A 21,138-nucleotide genomic window follows, 5' to 3' on the forward strand; every position below is an offset into this window, starting at 1 on the left:
TGTGTACATTGTTCTCTAACATATTGTAATCTTTATTATTATTTGCTACATTGTGCGTCTACTGACAGTTATAGGCACATAGGAGGCTATAAACTTATAATTACTGCTTAGACGATCAAAGGGACTTGAAGGAACTCTTATTGCAAAAATGGAGTTACTGTCAAAAATTTTAAATGCATGCTCAAAATAATTTGCTCCTCCAACTTTAGATATTTTGGGGGAGCTGAACTTGCAAGCATTCAAATAGTGTTCAAAATTTGCCATTTGGAGAGTCATCATGCAAATTCATCTAAAACAAATTCCCTGAGCTCCTACTGTGTGAAAATCATTGCATTAGAGTCTATGAGATACAAAGACGAATTAGATTTGATTCCCATCCTCTAAGACTTCACATTCTGGTTGGAAAAATGGAACTGGTACATGAAAGAATGATAAAGCCATGAGAAGATTATTACTTTTCTTGTATTGCTATAAAGAAATACATGAAACTGGGTAATTTACAAAGAAAAGGGGTTTAATTGGTTCACGGGTGCTGCAGGCTGTACAGGAAGCATGGCACCAGGCATGTGCTCGGCTTCTGATGAGGCCTCAGGAAGCTTTTACACATGGCAGAAGGCAAAGCCAGAACTGGCACGTCACATGGCGAAATTAGGAGCAAGAGAAAGAGTATGTGTGGGAGGGGGGCGGGCGGTGGAGGGGGGAGTGTCATACACTTTTAAACAACCAGATCTTGTGAGAACTCACTCATTATCATGGAGTCAGCACCAAGCCATGAGGGATCTGCCCCCATGACCCAAACACCTCCCACCAAGCCCCACCTCCAGCATTGGGGATTACAATTCGACATGAGATTGGGGCGGGGACATCTCTCCTTTCTCTGAATCACATACACGGTATCATAAAATGTTATGTGATTCAGAGAAAGGAGCGATGACTCTGGTCCAGGGAACCAGAGAAACATTCACAACTGAAGTGCCCCTTGACTTAGGACTTGGAGGATACACAGGAAGCATTCTGACAAATAGACATAGGTTAGAGGAATGGGCCTACCAGTCAGAGGGAACTGCTTGGTTAAGGGCCAGAAGGCTTAAAAGTGTAGTGAATGGCAATTGTTTAGTTTCAGTTCATGGGGTGGGGTGGTAAAAAAGACAGTTTGGGAGAAGATGGAAGAGGACTTTGAAAATCACATAAAGGAAGTGGCATCTATTTTTTCCTTATGCAGTGTAGTCATTGCAGGTTCTGCTGTTGTTGCAATTGTGGTTTATTTCATGGAAACACATCTGACAACTAAGATGCGTTAATATACACCTGCAGCGGGTTAAACTGTGTCTGCAAAAAGGTATGTTCAAGTCCTAACCCCTGGTACCTGTAAATGGGACCTTATTTGAAAATAGAGTCTTTATTTTTTCTTTTTTGAGACAAGGTCTCACTCTGTCGCCTAGGCTGGAGTGCAATGGTGCAATCTCAGCTCACTGCAGCCTCGATTTCCCAGGCTTGGGTGATCCTCCCACCTCAGCCTCCCAAGTAACTGGGACCACAGGTGTGTGCTCCCACGCCTGGCTAATTTTTTGTATTTTTTAGTAGAGATGGGTTTTTGCCATGTTGCCCAGGCTGGTCTACTGAGCTCAAGCGATCCTCTTGCCTTAGCCTCCCAAAGTGCTGGGATTACAGGGTGTGAGCCACCATGCCTGGTCTGAAAATAGTCTTCACAGATGTAATCAAGTTAAAGTGAGGTAAGGCTGGAGTAGGGTGGGCTCTTTATAACAATAAGAAAATTTGGACACAAATTCAGAGACACACCAGAATGTGATAACGGAGGAAGAGTTTAGAGCGCTGTAGCTGCAAGCCATGGAACTCCAAGAATTGCCTGCAACTACCAGAAAATGGGAAGAGGCAAGGAAGGATCCTCCCCTAGAACCTTTGGAGGGTGCATGGCCCTGCCAAAAATCTTGATTTCAGACTTCTAGCCTCCAAAACTGAGAGAATAAATTAGTCTTGTTTTATACTTTCCCAGTTTGTGGTAATTTGTTATGGTAGCTGTAGTACACTAATACAATACCTTTTTTTTTTTTTTTTTTTTTTTTTTTTTGTGACGGAGTCTCGCTCTGTTGCCCAGACTGGAGTACAGTGGTGCGATCTCAGCTTACTGCAAGCTCCGCCTCCCGGGTTCATGCCATTCTCCTGCCTCCGCCTCCCAAGTAGCTGGGACTACAGGTGCCCGCCACCACGCCCAGCTAATTTTTTGTATTTTTAGTAGAGATGGGGTTTCACCGTGTTAGCCAGGATGGTCTCGATCTCCTGACCTCGTGATCTGCCCGCCTCGGCCTCCCAAAGTGCTGGGGTTACAGGCGTGAGCCACCACGCCTGGCCTACAATACCTTTTTTGACTGTTCTTTGTAAGGGCAATTAAAATCTACAACATTAGCACTGCTATGTAATGCTAGATCAGGAAGAGCTATAATGGGAATGGGAAGCAGCCCTGGATGGGAGAGATTCTCTGAAGTTCTAATTCCTTTTAATTTCCTTCATCTTTTATTTTGGCTTTTGCAAAATATTTAATTTTAACAAAGGATTCTTGTTTTAAAATTATAAAGCATGAGGATATCAAAACCTTGATCTGGCAGTTTTCATATGAAACATACCATACAGAAATACAGAGATACTCACTTCAACATGTTGACAGGTTTGGATGAGTTTAGCCAAAAGGGTCTCCAGTTCTGTGTTCCTCTTAATAAGGTTGGTGAGGTTACTCTCTAAGTTTTGCTGTTCAAAAAAAAAAAAGAGGAAAAATATTATTCTGCATACTTTTATACTTCAGATACACAAAATTACTCATACTCAGGAAAAACTGATACATTTTTCAGAAACCTTAGTGAAATCAACATAATTTCAAGTATTTATAGATTTAAACTGGATTTTCAAAAGTTGCATTTAAAAGAACCTTTTAGACACGCTCAGACTTTATTCTTTTTGTTCCCGCTTCTCGCACTAACTCAGGGATACTTAACAGAATAATTAGTTGTAGGTTATCTCCAGATCACGACCTAGGGAGAAAGGAGGTAATTGGATTTCTATCCCTTTACTTGCATCAGAGCTGGCAATAATATAAGGAATATATTCCCACATCAAATCAACTACCATTGGATTTTTCAGATATATCCTTTTATGGGCAGGCTGAGGCTAATCCCTTGGAGGAAGGTTTGAATTGTTTAGCTCTTGCTGACAATAAGGTCATTTATAGACATTTATGATTAGTCCTCGTCACACACACATTTGGTCAGTTGTAGTGGAGTTGACTTTCTGTATCCACTGGGTTCCACATACCTGGATTTAACCAACTGCAGATCAAAAATATTTGGAAAAAAATGGATGACTGCATCTGTACTGAACATGTACAGACTTTTTTCTTCTCATTATTCCCTAAACCATAGAATATAACTACTATTTACATAGTATTTACATTGTAATAAGTAATATAAGTTATCTAGAGATGATTTAAAGTATGCAGGAGGATGTGATTAGGTTATATGCAAATAACAGGCCATTTTATATCAGGGACTTGAACATCCATGATTTTAGTATCTATGAGAGACCCTGAAATTAATCCTTTATGGATACCAACAAACAATTGTACATTTTATTGTTCATGCTTCTATTCTTTGTCCATCAATGCCAGATCAAATTTCTTTGAACACTATATTTACCACTCATTATCCTGCATAAGACTCTAGAATTATTCCCTATTCCTTTAGAGCATCAAACTTAAAGTTCTCTGGAATGACTATTTAATCCTATTTTCAAACACAATAACTCTCTGCTCTGGGTAAGACTCACTAAGATTTCTCTGTTCCTTCTCATTCACATGCTCTTGATTGCCAGGGGTGTCCAATCTTTTGGCTTCCCTGGGCCACGCTGGAAGAAGAACTGTCTTGGGCCACACATAAAATAACTAACACTAATGACAGCTGATGAGCTAAAAAAAAAAATCAGAAAACAATCTCATAATGTTTTAAGAAAGTTCATGAATTTGTGTTGGGCTGCATTCAAAGCGCTTCTGGGCTGCAGGTGGCCTTGCAGGCCATGTGTTGGACAAGGTTGATTTACGCCATTCATTCATTTACTTATGTGTTCCTACCATTCATTCATTTACTTATGTGTTCACACAACAAGTACTTATTAAGCTTCTACAATATGCCAGACTCTGAAAGAGACAGTGGGGAAATCAAATACAAATATTAATATCTACTCCCTGTCCACAAGGAAATAGATGACTGTACAAACTGGGAGAAAGATACTGCAAACAAGAGAAGGGAAAGAGTTGATGGCTGCTGGTTAAAGGTTTCTAAGAGGGCCAAGTCTTGCAGCTGAGGCTTGAAGGATGTCCAGGGGTTTTTTGTTGCACAACAGTGGAAACTTTTTGGAAAGAAAGAAGTGAGCATGTGGAAGAATCTTCCATGGGCAGGAAATAGAACAATGTCACATGCCAACATCAGAGAGGTTGAGAGGGCAAAAGATTAGGGAAACTGTATTTTAGCATATAGACAGTTCCACAAGTATGGCAAAGATACGGAACAACAGGAAATTTCATGGAAAAGAAAACAGACCTCAAATTTATAATGCCATCCGAAAAAGAGGATTTAGAAAGAGTTTGAGGGATTTTGAAAACTAACAAGTTCATAAAGGTGTTAATTTCATTATGCTGTAAAATTTATTTATGAAAATTTTAGCTCATTCTACTTCCCTAAATTTTTTATTTAGAAAAGTATATTAAGGAAAAGAACCACTTTTATCTAAGGCTTAAAATGCATATGTCAAAAGCAGAACTTTCTGGTTATTTTTAAAACAAGTTAAACTTATTAATCTGGTGTTTATCCTATTGACTGTTTTTAAAATTTTTTAATGAATGCATTTTCATTTCTAGTAGGTTCTTTATCTCCCTTTTCTTATTGAATTTCTCTCTGTTCCTATTACAAAAACACAATTCTCTTCTCCATAATCTCAAGACAACTAAACTTACTTATTCTTAAGCTCTTTTTGAGAAAAGGCAATTCTGTATTTCCCTGTGCTTGTTGAATATTTCTCAAGGATCTGATTTTATCTTTGTCTTGTAATTTTTGTCTGACAGCTCATACGATGTAAACTTTGTTCCCTGTGCTGTGATTTGGGGATTGACATAGCCCAGCCAGATGAGAAGCATATTCTGAGGTTAGGGCGTGAGGTTCTTTTCCCAAAGAGGACGCTCCCACAAGGCACTCGTGTGCAACAGAGGCACAGATCCTAGTTTGACTCAGTGCCTCTGCTTCCTTCCATGAGAGTTCTGTGTCTGGCTTCAATTCCAGAGAAGATGTCAGGTTCCCATTGAGTCCAGTCTATGCATGGGGGTCTTGGCCTCCAGGTGTACAAGGCTCTTGCCACATGTGATGTTCACTTCCCTATGTGTCCACTAAAGTCACCATTGCCCCATGTCTTCTCCACTTCTTGGGAGTAGCCCAGTGTCAGTCTTCTCTCACCACTCTACACTTTCTTTCATTTCCGGTCCTTGGAGGCTTTCCACATATGTTTATGCTTGGTTATGCATTCATTAAAATATATTTTAAAATATTTTACCTGTAATTCTCATGTGTTCAAACTTCAGAGGAAGGCTTTGTGCACATTTCATCTGGACTGGAAAACCAACAAGAAACCTTCAATTCTGTCTTGGAAACACTCAAAACATTTCAAATATGACAATTTTAAAGGGGAAAAATAACTTTTTCACTTAAAGAATGGGATACAAGAGGCTGAAGAGTCAGAGAATGAACTAGACACAGTGATTTATGTACAACTTGATCTTATGCTTGCATCAAAGAAAAACTTGCTTTTAACAACAACAACAACAAAAGCCAAAGGTTTTTTTTTAATTGTTTGGATTAAATGAATCGCAACTGCTAATCGCTTTATGGTCAGAGACCAGAGGATGATTTTGAAGCATCCCATTCTTCAATGTCCTTGATATAGACATAACTATCATAAGGTATATTTGTCAACTTTTTTGGTATGTTAATACTAGGTGACACTTTTCTTTTTGGCTGACCCTTCACAGCAGGAAATTTCTAGGGAAATACATCATCTAACTGTTTACAGTTCAATTGTCCTAAGTATGACTTTTCTAAAGCTAGTCAGCAAAAGAGGGCCAAAGAAATGCAATCCAACACATTGAGATTTTACAAACATCTGCTTGCTTCCCCCTCCCTTTATTAAGTATACATCATGCATCAAATCTGTTTTTAATCAACTAATACATAGACTAAAGCCCGTGGTTTAAACACATTGACCTATCCAGATCCTTTGGGGTTATTCAAATTTAAATAGTACAAGTGTTACTGAAGTCTGCAAAGAATTACCGAGTCAGTTAGAAGCATAATAAAGGGAAATTAAGCTGGGAGAGAGACTTGTTTCCAAGTGGTACCAAAGGGGCTGACAACACCTTTGAAGGGAACCTGGGTAATGGGAAGATAACAAAATCCAGTCCTTAATGAGCCATGCACCCATAAGCTTCCACTACAGGGACTTCTCTGATGATTTTCTGGAAATTAACTCTATCACTAACATCCTGTGTGGTAGTGGTCAGCAGGCTCCATAATCTCTTGATTTTGATTGTGATTTGTGCAAAACAAAGATCATACTTTTCCATATAAAAGTCATGGGATTAAGTAGATATCAGTTTCTACACTGCCCAATGGATATCTCAAAAAATTCTACAGAGCACAAGAAAAATTGGTTTTAGTTTCCTGTTCTCACCTTGAAAACATCAATATATTGACATCTCCTTACTCAAGCCAAGTTTTGTAGAAATCCAAGGAGTCAGGCATGAGTGACCACATATGCAGAGGGAGGAGACCGGGGCTACCATCCCAGCTGGACTCTCTTGGGCAAATGACTGGATGTGTCTTGGGCTCAGTTTTCCCATCCATAATGTATGGATAATGATAAATCTACCTATCTATACTATTGTTAAGATCAAATGAGAAAATGAACACACTCATCAGAGAACTACATGAATGTCTGTTGAAATTATGAATTATAAGATGGAACATTTAGTTTGGACACAGTTCCAGACACTAGAAGGGCCCAACCCTGTGCCTCTGGCAGGCACCATTCTTCAGCTTGCTCATGGCTTTTTCCTGCAAGCACCTGTGCCTTTTCACCCCAGGGCCTTACCTGGCTTCAGGCAAGGCAGGTGCTGGGGAGAGTAAGAAGAAGCTGATGCTCCTAGGAGCAGCCCTCAGGTGGCAATTACTGGCAATTGGTGGCTACGCAGCCCAGCTTTTTCACCTCCTGGGTGGAACCACTCTGAGCCTCTGTCTAGAAAATCTCCCACAGGGCGCAATTGGGAGGCAGCACGTGGGTCCACAGCAACAACCTGCTCATTAACCCTCTTTCCTCTTCGTTCTCATCCCTGTTTGCCTCCCCTCTCCCTCCAGGTGCTTCCTGGATCACCTCCCAACTCAAATTCTGAGTCAGAGTCTGCTTCTGGGAGAACTCATCTACGATCATCTCCATAGACCACCTAACCCATTTTTGCGTATGCCTTTCTGTGAGGAAGAGCCAAATCAGAAAATATTTTATTGCTTTAGAAAGACATTTGCAAATACAAGAGGTTTTCTCTCTTTTCCCATCTTTCCTCTTTCTGCTTTTTCTAGAGGTCACATATCCTCCAAATTCCAGGCTGTAGATCAGCAGTATCAATAGAAACCTAATGTGACCCACAAATGTGAGTCACATTTCAAATTTTTTAGTAGTCACATTAAAAAAATAGAACCAAGAAAAGTTAATTTTAATAAAATTGTCATTTCCACCTGCAATCAATATTTGAAAACTGATGAAATATTTTACATTTTTTTCTTTCTTTTTACTAAGTCTTTGGAATCTGATATGTTTTACACTTATGACACATCTCAACTCAAACCAGCCCCATTTCGAACACTTGGGAGCTACATCTGGCTGGTGGCTACCTCACTGGTCTAGAACAGGGGGTGGCAAACTTGCTATAAAAGATCATGTAGTAAATATTTTAGGCTTTATTGGCCATATGTTCTTGGACACAATGACTCAATGCTGCTGCTGTTTTAGCATGAAAGCAGCCATAGATAATATGTAAACGAGTGGGTAGGACTGTGTTCAACGAAACTTTATTTACCAAAACAAGTGGTGAGTGAGATTTGACCCACAACTGTTGTTTGCCATGCCCCCAGTCTAGAAGGTAAAAATCAAAATAATATTGTCTGGGCCACTGATAAACATCTGCTTCTGTTAAACACTAACATTTGTCCCAAACTTTTCGTGTAAGTCTGAAATAGATGCCACTCAATGAACCTCTAGGAAGAATTCTTTCTGTACAAGATGCTAAGAGCACTTTCACTTATGGCGAGGAAGCTTAGCTTGACAGAACCCACAATAATCTGAAGAAAATTAAACAGCATTTTGACTCGTAGATATTCTAATTTAAGGAGCATAATGGTTAAGTACACAGAACCTGGTGCCAGTCTGCCTGGTTTGAAGTCCTAGCTCTGAGACCTTCAACAAGTTCTTAACCTCTGTGCCTCAGTTTCCTCATGGGGCTGTCAAGATGATTAGAGGAGGAGATACATGCAAGCCCTAGGAAGAGCACCTGGCTCACGATGTGTTGTATCGGTGCTTGTTAAATAAAATAAAAAACTTGTTTTTCAAGTTTGGAGTTTAGACTGATTTAAAAAAAAAGCTTAATTTGTAACACTTATACCACAACCAAATTAAAAGCATGCCCATACAGTTAATAAAATATTTAAACCACCATCAAATTAAAAGCATGCCCACACATTTCATAAATGATTTCTTCTGTAGATTTTCAATTTAGTAGTACATAGCTACAAGAATATATTTCCCCCTAAGATTACATTTTCCAAAAACACTGAATCCAATTTGCTCAGCTTTCTCATGATGTGATTATTGTCAGAATTCCCATCTGGACTGTGGGTCCCCGTTTTAGACTAAGTGTACACATTTCTAAAATGTTGTGCAATGTCCTAAATCTCAATGAATGCTAATGCTACTATTTGTTGTCATCTTGTCCATGAAGCCCTTCTCATCTGTTAGTTTGAATGGGCAACTCCCTTTCCTTTCGTGGTCAGTATTACTCATACCTCTTTTCCTCTACTTTCCCCACTCCTGTGCTGTGCTCCTCCCATTGTGAACAAGCTGTTTTATGGATCCAGGCTTGTTTCTGGGTCTGAGCATGGGCACAGTCTCTTCCCTTTGCCTGGAATGCATGTGCATAGCAGAAAATTCTACCAGCAAAAAGAGAGTATAATAACGCCACAGTATGTATTGAGTACTTGCTGTATACCCATCATTGCTTAGTCCCTTCCCACTGTACACACGTAAATATTCAATGATATTTCCAATTAGCATGGAAAACTGAATATTCATTGGACAACCCTTCTGAAATCCAATGTAGTAAATCAACTAATTAGTTAATTTAACAACTAGTATAGATTGTTAAGACAATGTCTTCTCTCAGCTTTGCTAAACAATAGAAGTCTTCCACGCTTTCAGGCTTTTCTCATTGGTACCATTGAGTCTGACCCCAAGAAAAGGGCCTTGAGAGTTTAGAAGAATTTTTGAGGAATGTTATATAACACTGTCCAGACCACAGCATTCCTGTGAAGGCAAATATAACATTATCAAACAAATTTTTACAAACCAGGATTTATAAAAATAGAGAGATGATATAGCAATTATCACTAACACATCAACTTCAAGTTCCATCTAAACCCAAAGTCAAGTTGCTCCCAGCCTTAATTCATTACCTTTTCCCCAAGTGATTTTTTCATAGTGCTCTTATTCTGTGAGGTTTTAGTAAGTGTGTTACGACTTGGTGGCATTCAACACTACCCTCCCACCACTACCACCAAAGAAAAGAAATACAAATAATTCAAAACGGTCCTTATAAAAGGCAAGGATACCAGTGGGCAGATTTAGTTTCTTAATATTCAGCCAAGGATTGGGTATAGGTCAAATTTGTGGAAGGCAAAGTTATAAAACATGTGTTGCTTAAAGAATGAGGCTTCCTTACCTACTTTATGCAAAAAGGGTGATTAATTTTTCTTATCATTTTTATTTTTAATGCACACATTTTGGATGCATCTTCACAGAGCCACAGTCAACCTCCTTCATGTTAGGTAGTTTTTAGTAAGGCTTATTTGAGCTGATAATTGAACAACTCATGTTGGGACAGCTGATTTTACACCAATCTCAATATGAGCCTTTAGGCATGGATAGGGACACCAGCAGAGAATAGTAAATCCAACTTAACAGATGAGCTTTGTACTTCTACATACAGTGATATCCAATCAAATAGCACGGGAAGCAGACAAATGCCCCTAATTTTAGCCTTTGGAGACCTGAACCTAAGAGTCAGGTTGCAGGGAATTAATGACTTGTCATTGAGCACTACTATTAAAATGTATGCTTGAAACAGGAGATTTCAGTAATTCCTTTTGGGTTTGCCCAGGACTTAAAGAATGCTTGCTCTTATTCCGAAGTCAATACTTCAGAATGTCTTTAAAGTATAATATTAGGTCTGGATACCTTTCAAGACAAACACAGATCTGGCTTGTTTCATTCCATAATATTCAGAGTGACATTCAGCAACTGTGTTCGGAGCCCTGGCACCCAACACCACCACTCCAGCGTGATCAGGATATGGACACGTCAAGTGCCACAACCCATATATTTTCTTCTAAGAAACTTTAATCACAATAGTTAATATGAAAACACACCCATATTAACACATGCCACTTGTATAAAAGCATAAATTCTTCATATGTAACTAAATTTTAAAGATGTTTTAATTACACTGCAGGAGTCTGAGACGATCTTCAGGTTCGACTCGACAGACCGCAAATACATGTAATTTAGGTTGTTTTAATTTTTTAATGCATTTTTTTCATTGGTTATAATAGCTACCATTTCCAAATGCCCTGGCAAGACAGGCCGCCGAGGGAACTTCAAAAACCTAGTAAAATACAATCTGCATATAAATTTAAGTCTAGTATTCCATGGACTACAATTTAAGTCATTTTGATATGTGATACAGTATTTACCTTGTCAGGTTTTATTTGAAATTTCTATATTAACACCACAGAATCTGTTCCATATATTTATAAATTCCATCATTAGGAGTTCAGTGTTTATTTTTCTAACCTGGTAGTCAATAACATACAGAGAACAACTTTTAAATACTGTGTATGGTCTAGAAGAGCTTTTATTTTAATGGAGATAAACAGATATCTTAGTATAGTTCTATTCATTTAGTTATAATTTTAGCAGATCCAATGACGACTAGTTATTTCCAGGTATTAGAGATGTGAACGGCCTTTTTTATTCACTCCTCCTCCCCAGCCCCATTTCTGCCTATAATAAGAGAGGTAAGCAAATGACCAATAAATACATTTATTGGTTTTGAGAATGGATATCACATGAAGCTGTATTACTAGAATCCTTTCAAATTCTCTAACTTAAAAACAATGATCTCAGTTGCAAAATTTATGCCTGCAGAAAAATGCTTCTAAGAATAAGTCTATAACTTTTATCAGCAGGACATAAAGGAAGCATTTTGTAAGACTATAACACAGCTAGAAGAGCTGTGGATGGTCCAATTGGGCAACTCTCCGGCTGCCCGCTCTGCTTATTTGCCCCTGTTCAACTTCTGAATCCTTCTCAACACAGTACTCTGGGCTGCCATAGCAATATCAAAAGAGGCAACAGGCAGGGCACTGTGGTTCATGCCTGTAATCCCAACACTTTGGGATGCCGAGGCAGGAGGATCGCTTTAAACCAGGAGTTCAAGACCAGCCTGGGCAACATAGTGAGACCTCCATCTCTACAAAAACTTTTTTAAAAATTAAAAATTAATATTAAGCCAAGGATTGGGTACAGGTTAAATTTGTAGACTACAGCTGGTGCACATCTGTAATCCCAGTTACTCAGGAGGCTGAGGAGGGAGGATTGCTTGAGCCTGGGAGTTCAACACTTCAGTGAGTTATGATTGCACCACTGGACTCCAGCCTGGGGGACAGAAAGAGGCCCTGTCTTTTAAAATAAATAAATAAATAAATAAATAAAACAAAAGTGGTAATCTACTTGCCAGTTAAAAATTACATGGTGAGAAGAATATTGTAAAACAGACTAATAGTAGTTAATTATTTTTGTTCAAGTGAAAACTTTCAAATCAGGAAGATATTCAATGTCCTAAACCAGAGGTTGGCAAACTATGGTTGGTCCACTGGTCAAACCTTGCCTGCTGCCTGTTTTTGTGTGGCTTGCTAGCTAAGAATGTTTTTTTTTTTTTTTTTTTTGAGACAGAGTTTCGCTCTTGTTGCCCAGGCTGGAGTGCAATGGGGCAATCTCAGCTCACTGCAACCTCCGCCTCCTGGGTTCAAGCGATTCTCCTGCCTCAGCCGCCCAAGTAGCTGGGATTACAGGCAAGTGCCACCATGCCCAGCTAATTTTCGTATTTTTTAGCAGAGAAGGGGTTTCTCCATGTTGCTCAGGCTGGTCTCGAATTCCCAACCTCAGGTGATCCACTCGCCTCGGCCTCCCAAAGTGCTGGGATTACAGGTGTGAGCCACCGTGCCCGCCCTCATTTTTGCATTTTTAAATAATTTTTTTTAAATAAAAAGAATAACATTTTATGACACATGAAAAGTATACAAAACTCACATTTCTGTAGCCATAAAGTATTGTTTACTGCTGCTTTCACAGTATAATGAGAAAGTTGAGGACTTGTACCTACAAAGACCAAAATAGCTGCTATCTGGCCATTTGCAGAAAATAGTTTTCCTTATTTAAAAAACAACCTTCTCTTTTTAATAATCCAAAAAAGAAAGAAAGAAAGAAAGAAAAGAGAAGAAAAGAAAAGGAAAGAAAAGAAATCCCTGGTATCCATGTGGATGGTTAAAAAAAAAAAAAAAGTCCAAATACTTTTTAATTAATTTATACATAACATTTTTTTTCTGTTGCTCCAAGCCATTTTAAAATTTCAATATAATTCAATTAACTTAACATTTTCAACACCTACTACGGGAGTGTAGCAGGGTGCCTCAAATTCCAATCCTTCAGGTACTCAAAATTCTAAAGACTCTTTTTGTTAACCACCAAAATAAATTTTAACTCAGAAAAAAAATTATAGGTAAGATGCCTTAAATTATGGATAAAATGCAATGATTGAATAAATTCCTGTTTTATTTGTGTCTTTTGTCCAGGAAAGCAGGAGCTTCAAACTGAGGAAGAGTAAGAAATGAAAATCTTCAATTGGATCAAGGTTGCTATAGCAAAAACATGGTCAAAAGTGCGTAAGGAAGGCACAGCACGAGGATTAGTTAGTTCCTACCACTCTGCAAATAAATATATAAAGCATTGAGTTTTAAGTGCCGACTGGATATGGAATTACTCATTGATTGCTATCTCCCTCAATTCTATTCTCCTGGTCTTTTTTTTTTTTTCCCCTCAATCATAAAATACACCTTAAAAGGCAGGCAGAGAGGGTGTAGAGCACTGGATAATTAATGTCCATAAAATCCCCTGATATTGATGGATGTCATACACGCTGTCTGTATAGGCCCCTTCAAGCTTTACTTCCTCCATTACTCAGGGATTGAATAATTTTGATCTTATCCCCTTTCTTCCATCTTAAGTAGATGATAACATTGCCAGATACTCACTAATGAACATGTTCTGGTCTTCCTACTTCAACAGGGTTTTAACTGATACCATCAAACATTTTTACCAGATCTGAATGTCAAATTAGTCTCATAGTGGATGCTTAGCCTTGGATGGATGAAAATACATTTTTGTTTTTCAGATACTGTGGGAAAACCACATCTCTTTCTAAGCCAGCACAACACATTCTGCAGGTACTTCATGTCAGTTAAACTGAATATATTAAACATATTTGAAGCTAAAATAGTTGAAAGTCTTTGATCTAATAATTTTGAAGAGATAAGTATGATTTCCTTTTTTTCTATAGGAATTTATCTTCTGAATTTTTTAGGTTTTAGAGGAAAATGCCCTTTTCTGGACCAGCTGCTGAAAATGATTATTAAAATTCAATACATGATCAGCTTTGTTCTTGAATTTGTGGCATTCACAGGAAAGGTTCGTAGCTTTCACAATACTCATATCCCCACATGTGTGGTACAAAAAAATATTTAAGGCCAAGGGAGGTCACACTCTTTGGCTCAAAAAATAGATTAAAATTCCATTCCATCCAAAGTGGGTACGATCTGTTAGGAATTTACAAAATCAATATTATGTAAGAGAATTCCCCGTTTGGGACATCCTACAGAATCAAAGAATATGAAAGCATGCCATTGTTTTTCAGCTCTGAACCTTCAAAAACAGACCCTTGCCTAAGTTTTGAAGTTTGAGTCTCAAATTCTTAAAATTCATTGCATCCTTTGTCCCTGACTTCATCATCTTTACTCAGCCATTTCTTCAACCTTTAGTAGGACCGACACTGCCTTTGTCTATTCAAGATGATTTTGATTGAGTTGAAAGAAATGTGGAAATTGTGGAAGGAAAGAAGATGAGGAGTGTCTACTAGGGGAGTAGTTCCCATTCTGGCCTACACATGACAATCACCTGGATCCATCCTCCCTTCCCAACCAGAGAGTATAAATAACTTCGCCTGAGTGAGGTCCAGGGAGTAGGATTTGTGAAAGCTACCCAGGAGATTCCAATGGTTCTGTGATACAGTGAAGGAAAATCAATAATTTATTCAATTTACTACTTTTATACTTTAGGATTTATTCAGAATAAAAATATATTTGTAATGCAGCTTATACGTGTATAACAAGTACAGGAATAAAATTATATATAGATGTATGTAGAAGTATAAATTTATGTGATTTTATCATAGAAAATCTCAGGAACTTTATTAAAACAGTGCTTAGCAGGGAAACACTGATTGTTGCTGTTAAGGAATTTAGAGGACTTTTTATACTTGAAAATATAAGGGAATACTTTCTTGCATTCGAGTATTCCCAATGCCTAAAAAGAACTACTGAATGGTCACCTCGATTTCTAATTTGCTAAAGCATTTGTATACAAATTTGGTCTGTTGATCTTAACAGTAGTTACTTTCACCAGAAACAGAACAGAAGTGTACTACAGATGTTTATCATTCAACAATACTTTAACACATTAACTTAAATATTTAGGAAAAACATTAAAAAAATTCTGATGACAAAAGAATACATCTACTGCTCTACTCACTTTCAAAGGTCACCTCAGGCAAGAGCATTGTCCTGAAGCCTTGTGTAGTCTAAAAGGTAAATTGCAAAATATTCCTAATATTTGGAAACCAAAGTGATAAAGTATTCTGAGGCTGGGCATGGTGACACACACCTGTCCCAGCACTTTGGGAGGCCAAGGCTGGAGGATCACTTGAATCCAGGAGTTTGAGACCAGCCTGGGCAACATAGGGAGACCCTGTCTCAAAAAAAATAAATAAATAAAAATTAGCTGGGTGTGGTGGCATGCACCTGTAGTACCAGCAACTCCGGAGGCTGAGGCAGGAGGATCGCCTGAGTTCAGGAGGTCGAGGCTGCAGTGAGCCATGATCGTGCCACTGCACTCCAGCCTGGGCGACAGAGGGAGACACTGCCTCAAACAAAACAAAACAAAACAAAACAAAAACAAAGAAAACCACACCTAGTATTCTGCTTCTTTGATTGATGGCCACCTGCCTGGAAAAAAAAAAAAAAAAAAAAAAAGATTTTCTAGAAAGTGATTTAATTTGCTATGTTTCACAAAAAATATTTACTAAGGCATTTTCCCAATAGCATTCATTTGTTTATACATGACTAAAGACAATTTATGGGTCACTGTATTTTGGAAGTGAACTAGCTCTCAGTTCCCTGAACTATATTTGTTTACATATACAATGTGTTGCTAAAGCAGAAGTCAAATAATAAATGTTACTTTCAAAAACTTTTAAAAACCAAGCCATTTGCTTTTAATCCAGTGAGAGAAAACTGTCCAATACTCAAAAGTGGAAGGAGACTTGCCAGTTATAACAATTACAAATTGCAAAGTCTCATCTTTTCTGTAGAATCTAGAAGGTAGACCAGGAGTTCTCAAAATGTAGCTTGGCCCAGCCACAGCAGTCACCTGGGGAGCCGGTTAAAAATACAAATTGTTGGGCACCTTCCCCTGGGAAAACAGAGAGGAAAAGCTAAGTAGGAAGTAAGCAATTGCTCTGCTTCTCTCCCCACCTTCCCTTTCTTGTGGACATTTTGTTATCTTATTACTTACTAAGGCTTTGTAATCAGGTCCCATTCTTGGGCCTTTCCCGAGTTCCTTCAGTCTCTACTGCGGAACAGGAAGCAGAACTGAAGAGAGAGCTAGAGAAAGTGTAAGGGGGTTATGAGCCAATGTCATGCCACACAGAAGGTTCAGGCATGGATGCTGCACCTTGATCAGCTGTGCTTTTTAACCCATCTGACTGGCAGTTCTAAATTGCTTTTTCTAATAAAAATGAAGATAGAACTCAGATGTTCACAATGTGCCCTCTCTCACACACAAAAGAACAGTCATGCTGAAGTTGCTCCCAGTGTATTCTTGATTACTTATAAACATTGTCCTTAAAAAAAAAAATTAAGTGGTATTGAAAGGGGGAGAGGGCAACCAGCCAGCAGAGGATCCAGACTCATCTGTTTATGATGAAAAAATAATGCCCCCCCAACCATTGGTTGGAGTCAGTGTACCTCTTCAAAATTCAGAATTCAGCTTGACATAAAATATATAAAGCTGAAAACAAACACGTTAAACTTTGCTCTCAGGACTTTTTAGTGTGACTTTTATAATTTGATTTCCAAATGTCTGTGACCTTCGTCCATCACTGTGATAGGACACTCTGGGGAGGCAGTGTCATATGACATCAGACAGCTCAATAATTAAATGGTGATAGTAAATCATAAAGAGGACTTTTGGCCTTCCACAACTGTTATCTTTCTGCAGTGTGCTGTTTTTATTTGAATAAAGTGTCACTGATACAGGTAATGAACAAATTTTCAAATCGAATGCATTTACTATAATTAAAGGCAGACTTTAACACTGTGCAATTTTGACTACAAGTGAGTTTCCCACCCGAACATGTTCTATCCAAACAACTATAATAAAACAGTGGCTTCATATGTACATATTCCATCAGCAATGGCATTCTTTTTCACAGCTTTAACTCCATCTTCTGTCCTGACACGATTCAGGTTTTGATCTCAGATCTCAACTCTGACCTAAGCTTTAGTCTCTCACTATCAGTTCAATACCAACTTTCAGCTTTGCTGGTCCCCTGTTATTTTAAACTCAACTTTCTTAAATGCATCATCTGTTCCCTTGAAATTTCTCCCCACCTTCCCTTTATTTATTTATTTATTTTTATTGAGACAGTGTCTCACTTTGTCACCCAGGCTGGAGTACTGCGGTGTGATCTCAGCTCACTGCAGCCTTGACCTCCCAGGTTCAAGCAATCCTCCTGCCTCAGCCCCCCAAGTAGCTGGGACTATAGGCATGTGCCACCACGGCAGTCTAATTTTTGCATCTTTGTTAGAGACGAGGTTTCGCCATGTTGCCCAGGCTGGTCTTGAACTCCTGGGCTCAAGCAATCCGCCCACCTTGGCCTCCCAAAGTGCTAGGATTACAGGCATGAGCCACCATGCCTGGCCTTCATCTTTACAAAAAATATTACTATGCTCTTCATGTCTGTCATCTGATCACTCTCTAAAGATTTTGGGGAGTTGTTTTTTTAAAAGACTCCTTGACTTCAGTTTTCCCTTTTCTTCCCAAGGTTTCCATTCTAACAATCTTCCATGAGTCACTGGTTTTCATTCCTCTAATTTTTGTCCAGTTGGGTCCACACATGGCCGTCAATGTAATCTTCCCAGTAAGCTTACATCACTCTCAAAACTCCAAAATTTTTCAACTCTTAAAGGATCAAGTTCAAACTCCTGAGTTGGTGTGCAAACTCATCAAAACTATAGGTTTAAAACTTTCCCAGTAGAAGGCAGCTATAATTACCATCACCCTACAAAATGAACATTCAACTTCAGCAAAACTGGATTCCTTTTTGGCCAATAAGTGCCATGTCTACTGCTCCTTCCAAGCTCTCAGTTACGTCTTTCTACTGAACTAGTATTTTGTTGTTGTTGTTCCCCCACAACATCTCAGCATCTAGCGGGTTGGCTGTGCAAATAGAGGCACTGATGAATGTTTGCTCAGTAACAGTACATAAATAATATTAATGCAACCAAAGATTTCCTGACTATAACAGAAGTCATATGAAGCCAAATCTTAATTCCATTTCAAAATTGGATAGAGTTAAATCATATGGTTCTGAAGACATCAATGCATATTTAAGACATCAAGCCATAGTTCACTGTATTATAAAAACACTTTGATTAAATTAGTTTCAGAAATTGCTCTCTGGCCAAGGAGCTATCTGCTTCACAATGGACCATGCAATAAATCTTAGACTACATGTGCTGACAGGTATAAGATGATTTATTGAATTGTAGGATTAGGAATTGTGAAGCATTACTAAGAAATACACACTTTCTTCCAATGCAACATTATTTTATTTAACAAAAGTAATTTAGGAGGAAACTGTACTATCAAGATAATAGCAAACACTTCCCAAACATCTCTAATTCTACATATTAAAAATAATCCAAGAATGAAATCATTAGATCGTGTGGCTGGCTCTAGATCAGACAGATGACTTAATAATGATCCATCTCCCTATAACAAAGCTCACCTCTGTTAATAATCAGAGAATTTATACTACCTGTGACCTTCAATATTGCTTCAATCATGTGCTAGCCCTAGGATTTTTAATCTTTTATTTGATTTTTCTTTGCAATGTTATTCTATTTTACATAATGATGACTAAAGAGATTGAGACTTCACTATAAATTGAGATTCTTAAAATAAAGCTGCTTCTGAATTCAAAACAAGAAAACCAAACAAACAAAAAAAGAAACTGAGCCACATATGTAACTATCTCTTCACGATTTAAGTTGATTATAATGATCTCCTGAATTTTACCATTTAACTGGTTTTCTGAGAATTAACACTATTTACAGCTATAGTTTCCTCAATAGCCAAAAAAAAAAAAAAAAAAAAAAAAAATCAAACCTCTCTTCTCTTCTCTTTTCTTTCTGCTCTTTGAGACAGAGTCTCACTCTGTCACCCAGGCTGGAGTACAGTGGTGTGGTTACAGTTCACTGCAGCCTCCACCTCCCTGGCTCAAGTGATTCTTCCACCACAGCCTCCTGAGTAGCTGGGACCACAGGTAGGTGCCACCATGCATGGCTAATTTTTGTGGAAGACACCTAGGCTCGGTGCGGTGTTTCACGCCTGTAATCCTAGCCTAGGCGGGCAGATGGCTTGAGGTCAGGAGTTCAAGACCTGCCTGGCCAATATGGTGAAACCCCATCTCTACTAAAAATATAAAAGTTAGCTGGCTGTGGTTGCACATGCCTGTGATCCCAGCTACTCAGGAGGCTGAGGCACGAGAATCGCTTGAACCTTGGAGGTGGAGGTTGCAGTGAGCCAAGATTGTGCTACTGCGCTCCAGACTGGGTGACACAGTGAGACTCCATCTCAAAAAAGAAAAAGAAAAAAGGATCGTGGAAGACTTCTGGATACTGCCTGCAGGCCTTTAGATAGTATATCCTAGGGCCTCTACAATGTTTCAAGATCTGGGAAATTTCCATATTCTTCCTAACACCAAGTACTTAACAAGGCTAAAGAATTCTGCCTGTGACTTTAATCTGTTTCCTAGGCTGTTAGTATTCCACACAAATAATTCTAGTTGTTACCTGCAGAATGTCCTGAGGTTCATAGTAAGAAGTTTGCGACTAAACTAGTTTAATTATAAAGCCTGATACATTGCTTCAAAGTGAGAGTCAGTCTGTCTTTGTCTGAGACCCAATATTTCATCCGTGGAGTCACAGATCACAAAGGTCTATTATTCCAATTTAGACGGTTCCATCTAAGTTGGATGTGCACTGTGCATAATGAGGATCTCATCCAAATAGTCAATTTGGTGAAAATTAAATCGACTAGTGCCAATGTTCTCTAGTAACACATACTGAGGCTCTCCCTGCCTCTTCTTACAGTTAGACAATTTAGGGCAGAAAAGACTCATGAATTCCCTTAGAAGGAAAGCATCCTTAGGACAAGACCCAGGTTGCTCTCCCTCCCCATTGGATTCAAAGCACCGAACACAGTATTTGCTGCATAGTAGTCTCAACAAATATTTGCTAAAGAAATGGGCAGGTAGACGGGTGAGTAGGTGGATAGGGGTTCCTACAGAGTTTGAGAAAACAATTTGGCACTTTGGTTCCAAATCCTGGGAATGAATTGAGAGTGCAGAGTGCTCTCAAATTTCAGAGCTATGCGGGTGCTGCCTGGGAGTTGAAAGTTTTTCCAGTTCTCTTGAATGGGCACTCAGGTTCTCTTGAGATCTGTCTGGAAGAGTCCAGTTACTTGTCATACTGACATTCTATGGAAGGTACCAAATGCAATAGGCCTAAGCTATCTCCTTCTCTGCTAAAAACCACAATTCTCTCCCATACATGAGCCGAAAAGAAAGGCCTCACTCTCAGGGCTACCTCTACTCTGTGCCTGGAAAGATACTGTCACATGTTAGCAGGTGAAATTAGCCGACACTTACTTATTTTTGGATTACAGGTAAACAGAAATCACCAGTTCAGGTGCCAGTAATAGGGCCCCTGCCCTCCCACCACCCCCCAGTAACTCACAGCTGGTGACTACAACTTCTCCATATCTGAAATCACTAACTTTAAAATGAATATCTGAATAAAATATTATTCAATGTACTCCGAGGCAGGCTATGTGCACACCATCTCTTTTGATATTACATATAAGTGATGTATCATATATCAATTACATATATCAAGACTGAAAAACACAAGGCTGTTGATTGACAAGCATTTTGTTCCCTCCAGTACTGAAGTACAATAGAGGTTTTTAAAATGAAAACTCTACTAAAGTAGTTTGTAGTGGAGAAAAAGTATTTCCTAACATATAAGGCTG

At 38.7% G+C, this 21,138-nt stretch overlaps 1 protein-coding gene across 10 annotated transcripts in view; it reads right to left on the reverse strand.

Annotated features, from left to right (window-relative positions):
* Nucleotides 1–21,138, reverse strand: part of MID1 (midline 1) — a 654,743-nt gene that overhangs the window by 75,016 nt on the left and 558,589 nt on the right. For 9 of the 10 annotated variants that reach the window (XM_063721012.1, XM_054544081.2, XM_054544080.2 and 6 more), the window contains 1 exon segment: nt 2,668–2,763. The exons of the other annotated variant lie outside the window; for it this stretch is intronic. In XM_063721012.1, the coding sequence (XP_063577082.1) occupies nt 2,668–2,763 (96 nt within the window). 10 annotated transcript variants of the gene reach the window in all.

Source organism: Pongo abelii, chromosome X, assembly GCF_028885655.2.
Source record: "Pongo abelii isolate AG06213 chromosome X, NHGRI_mPonAbe1-v2.0_pri, whole genome shotgun sequence".
Lineage (NCBI taxonomy): Eukaryota > Metazoa > Chordata > Mammalia > Primates > Hominidae > Pongo > Pongo abelii.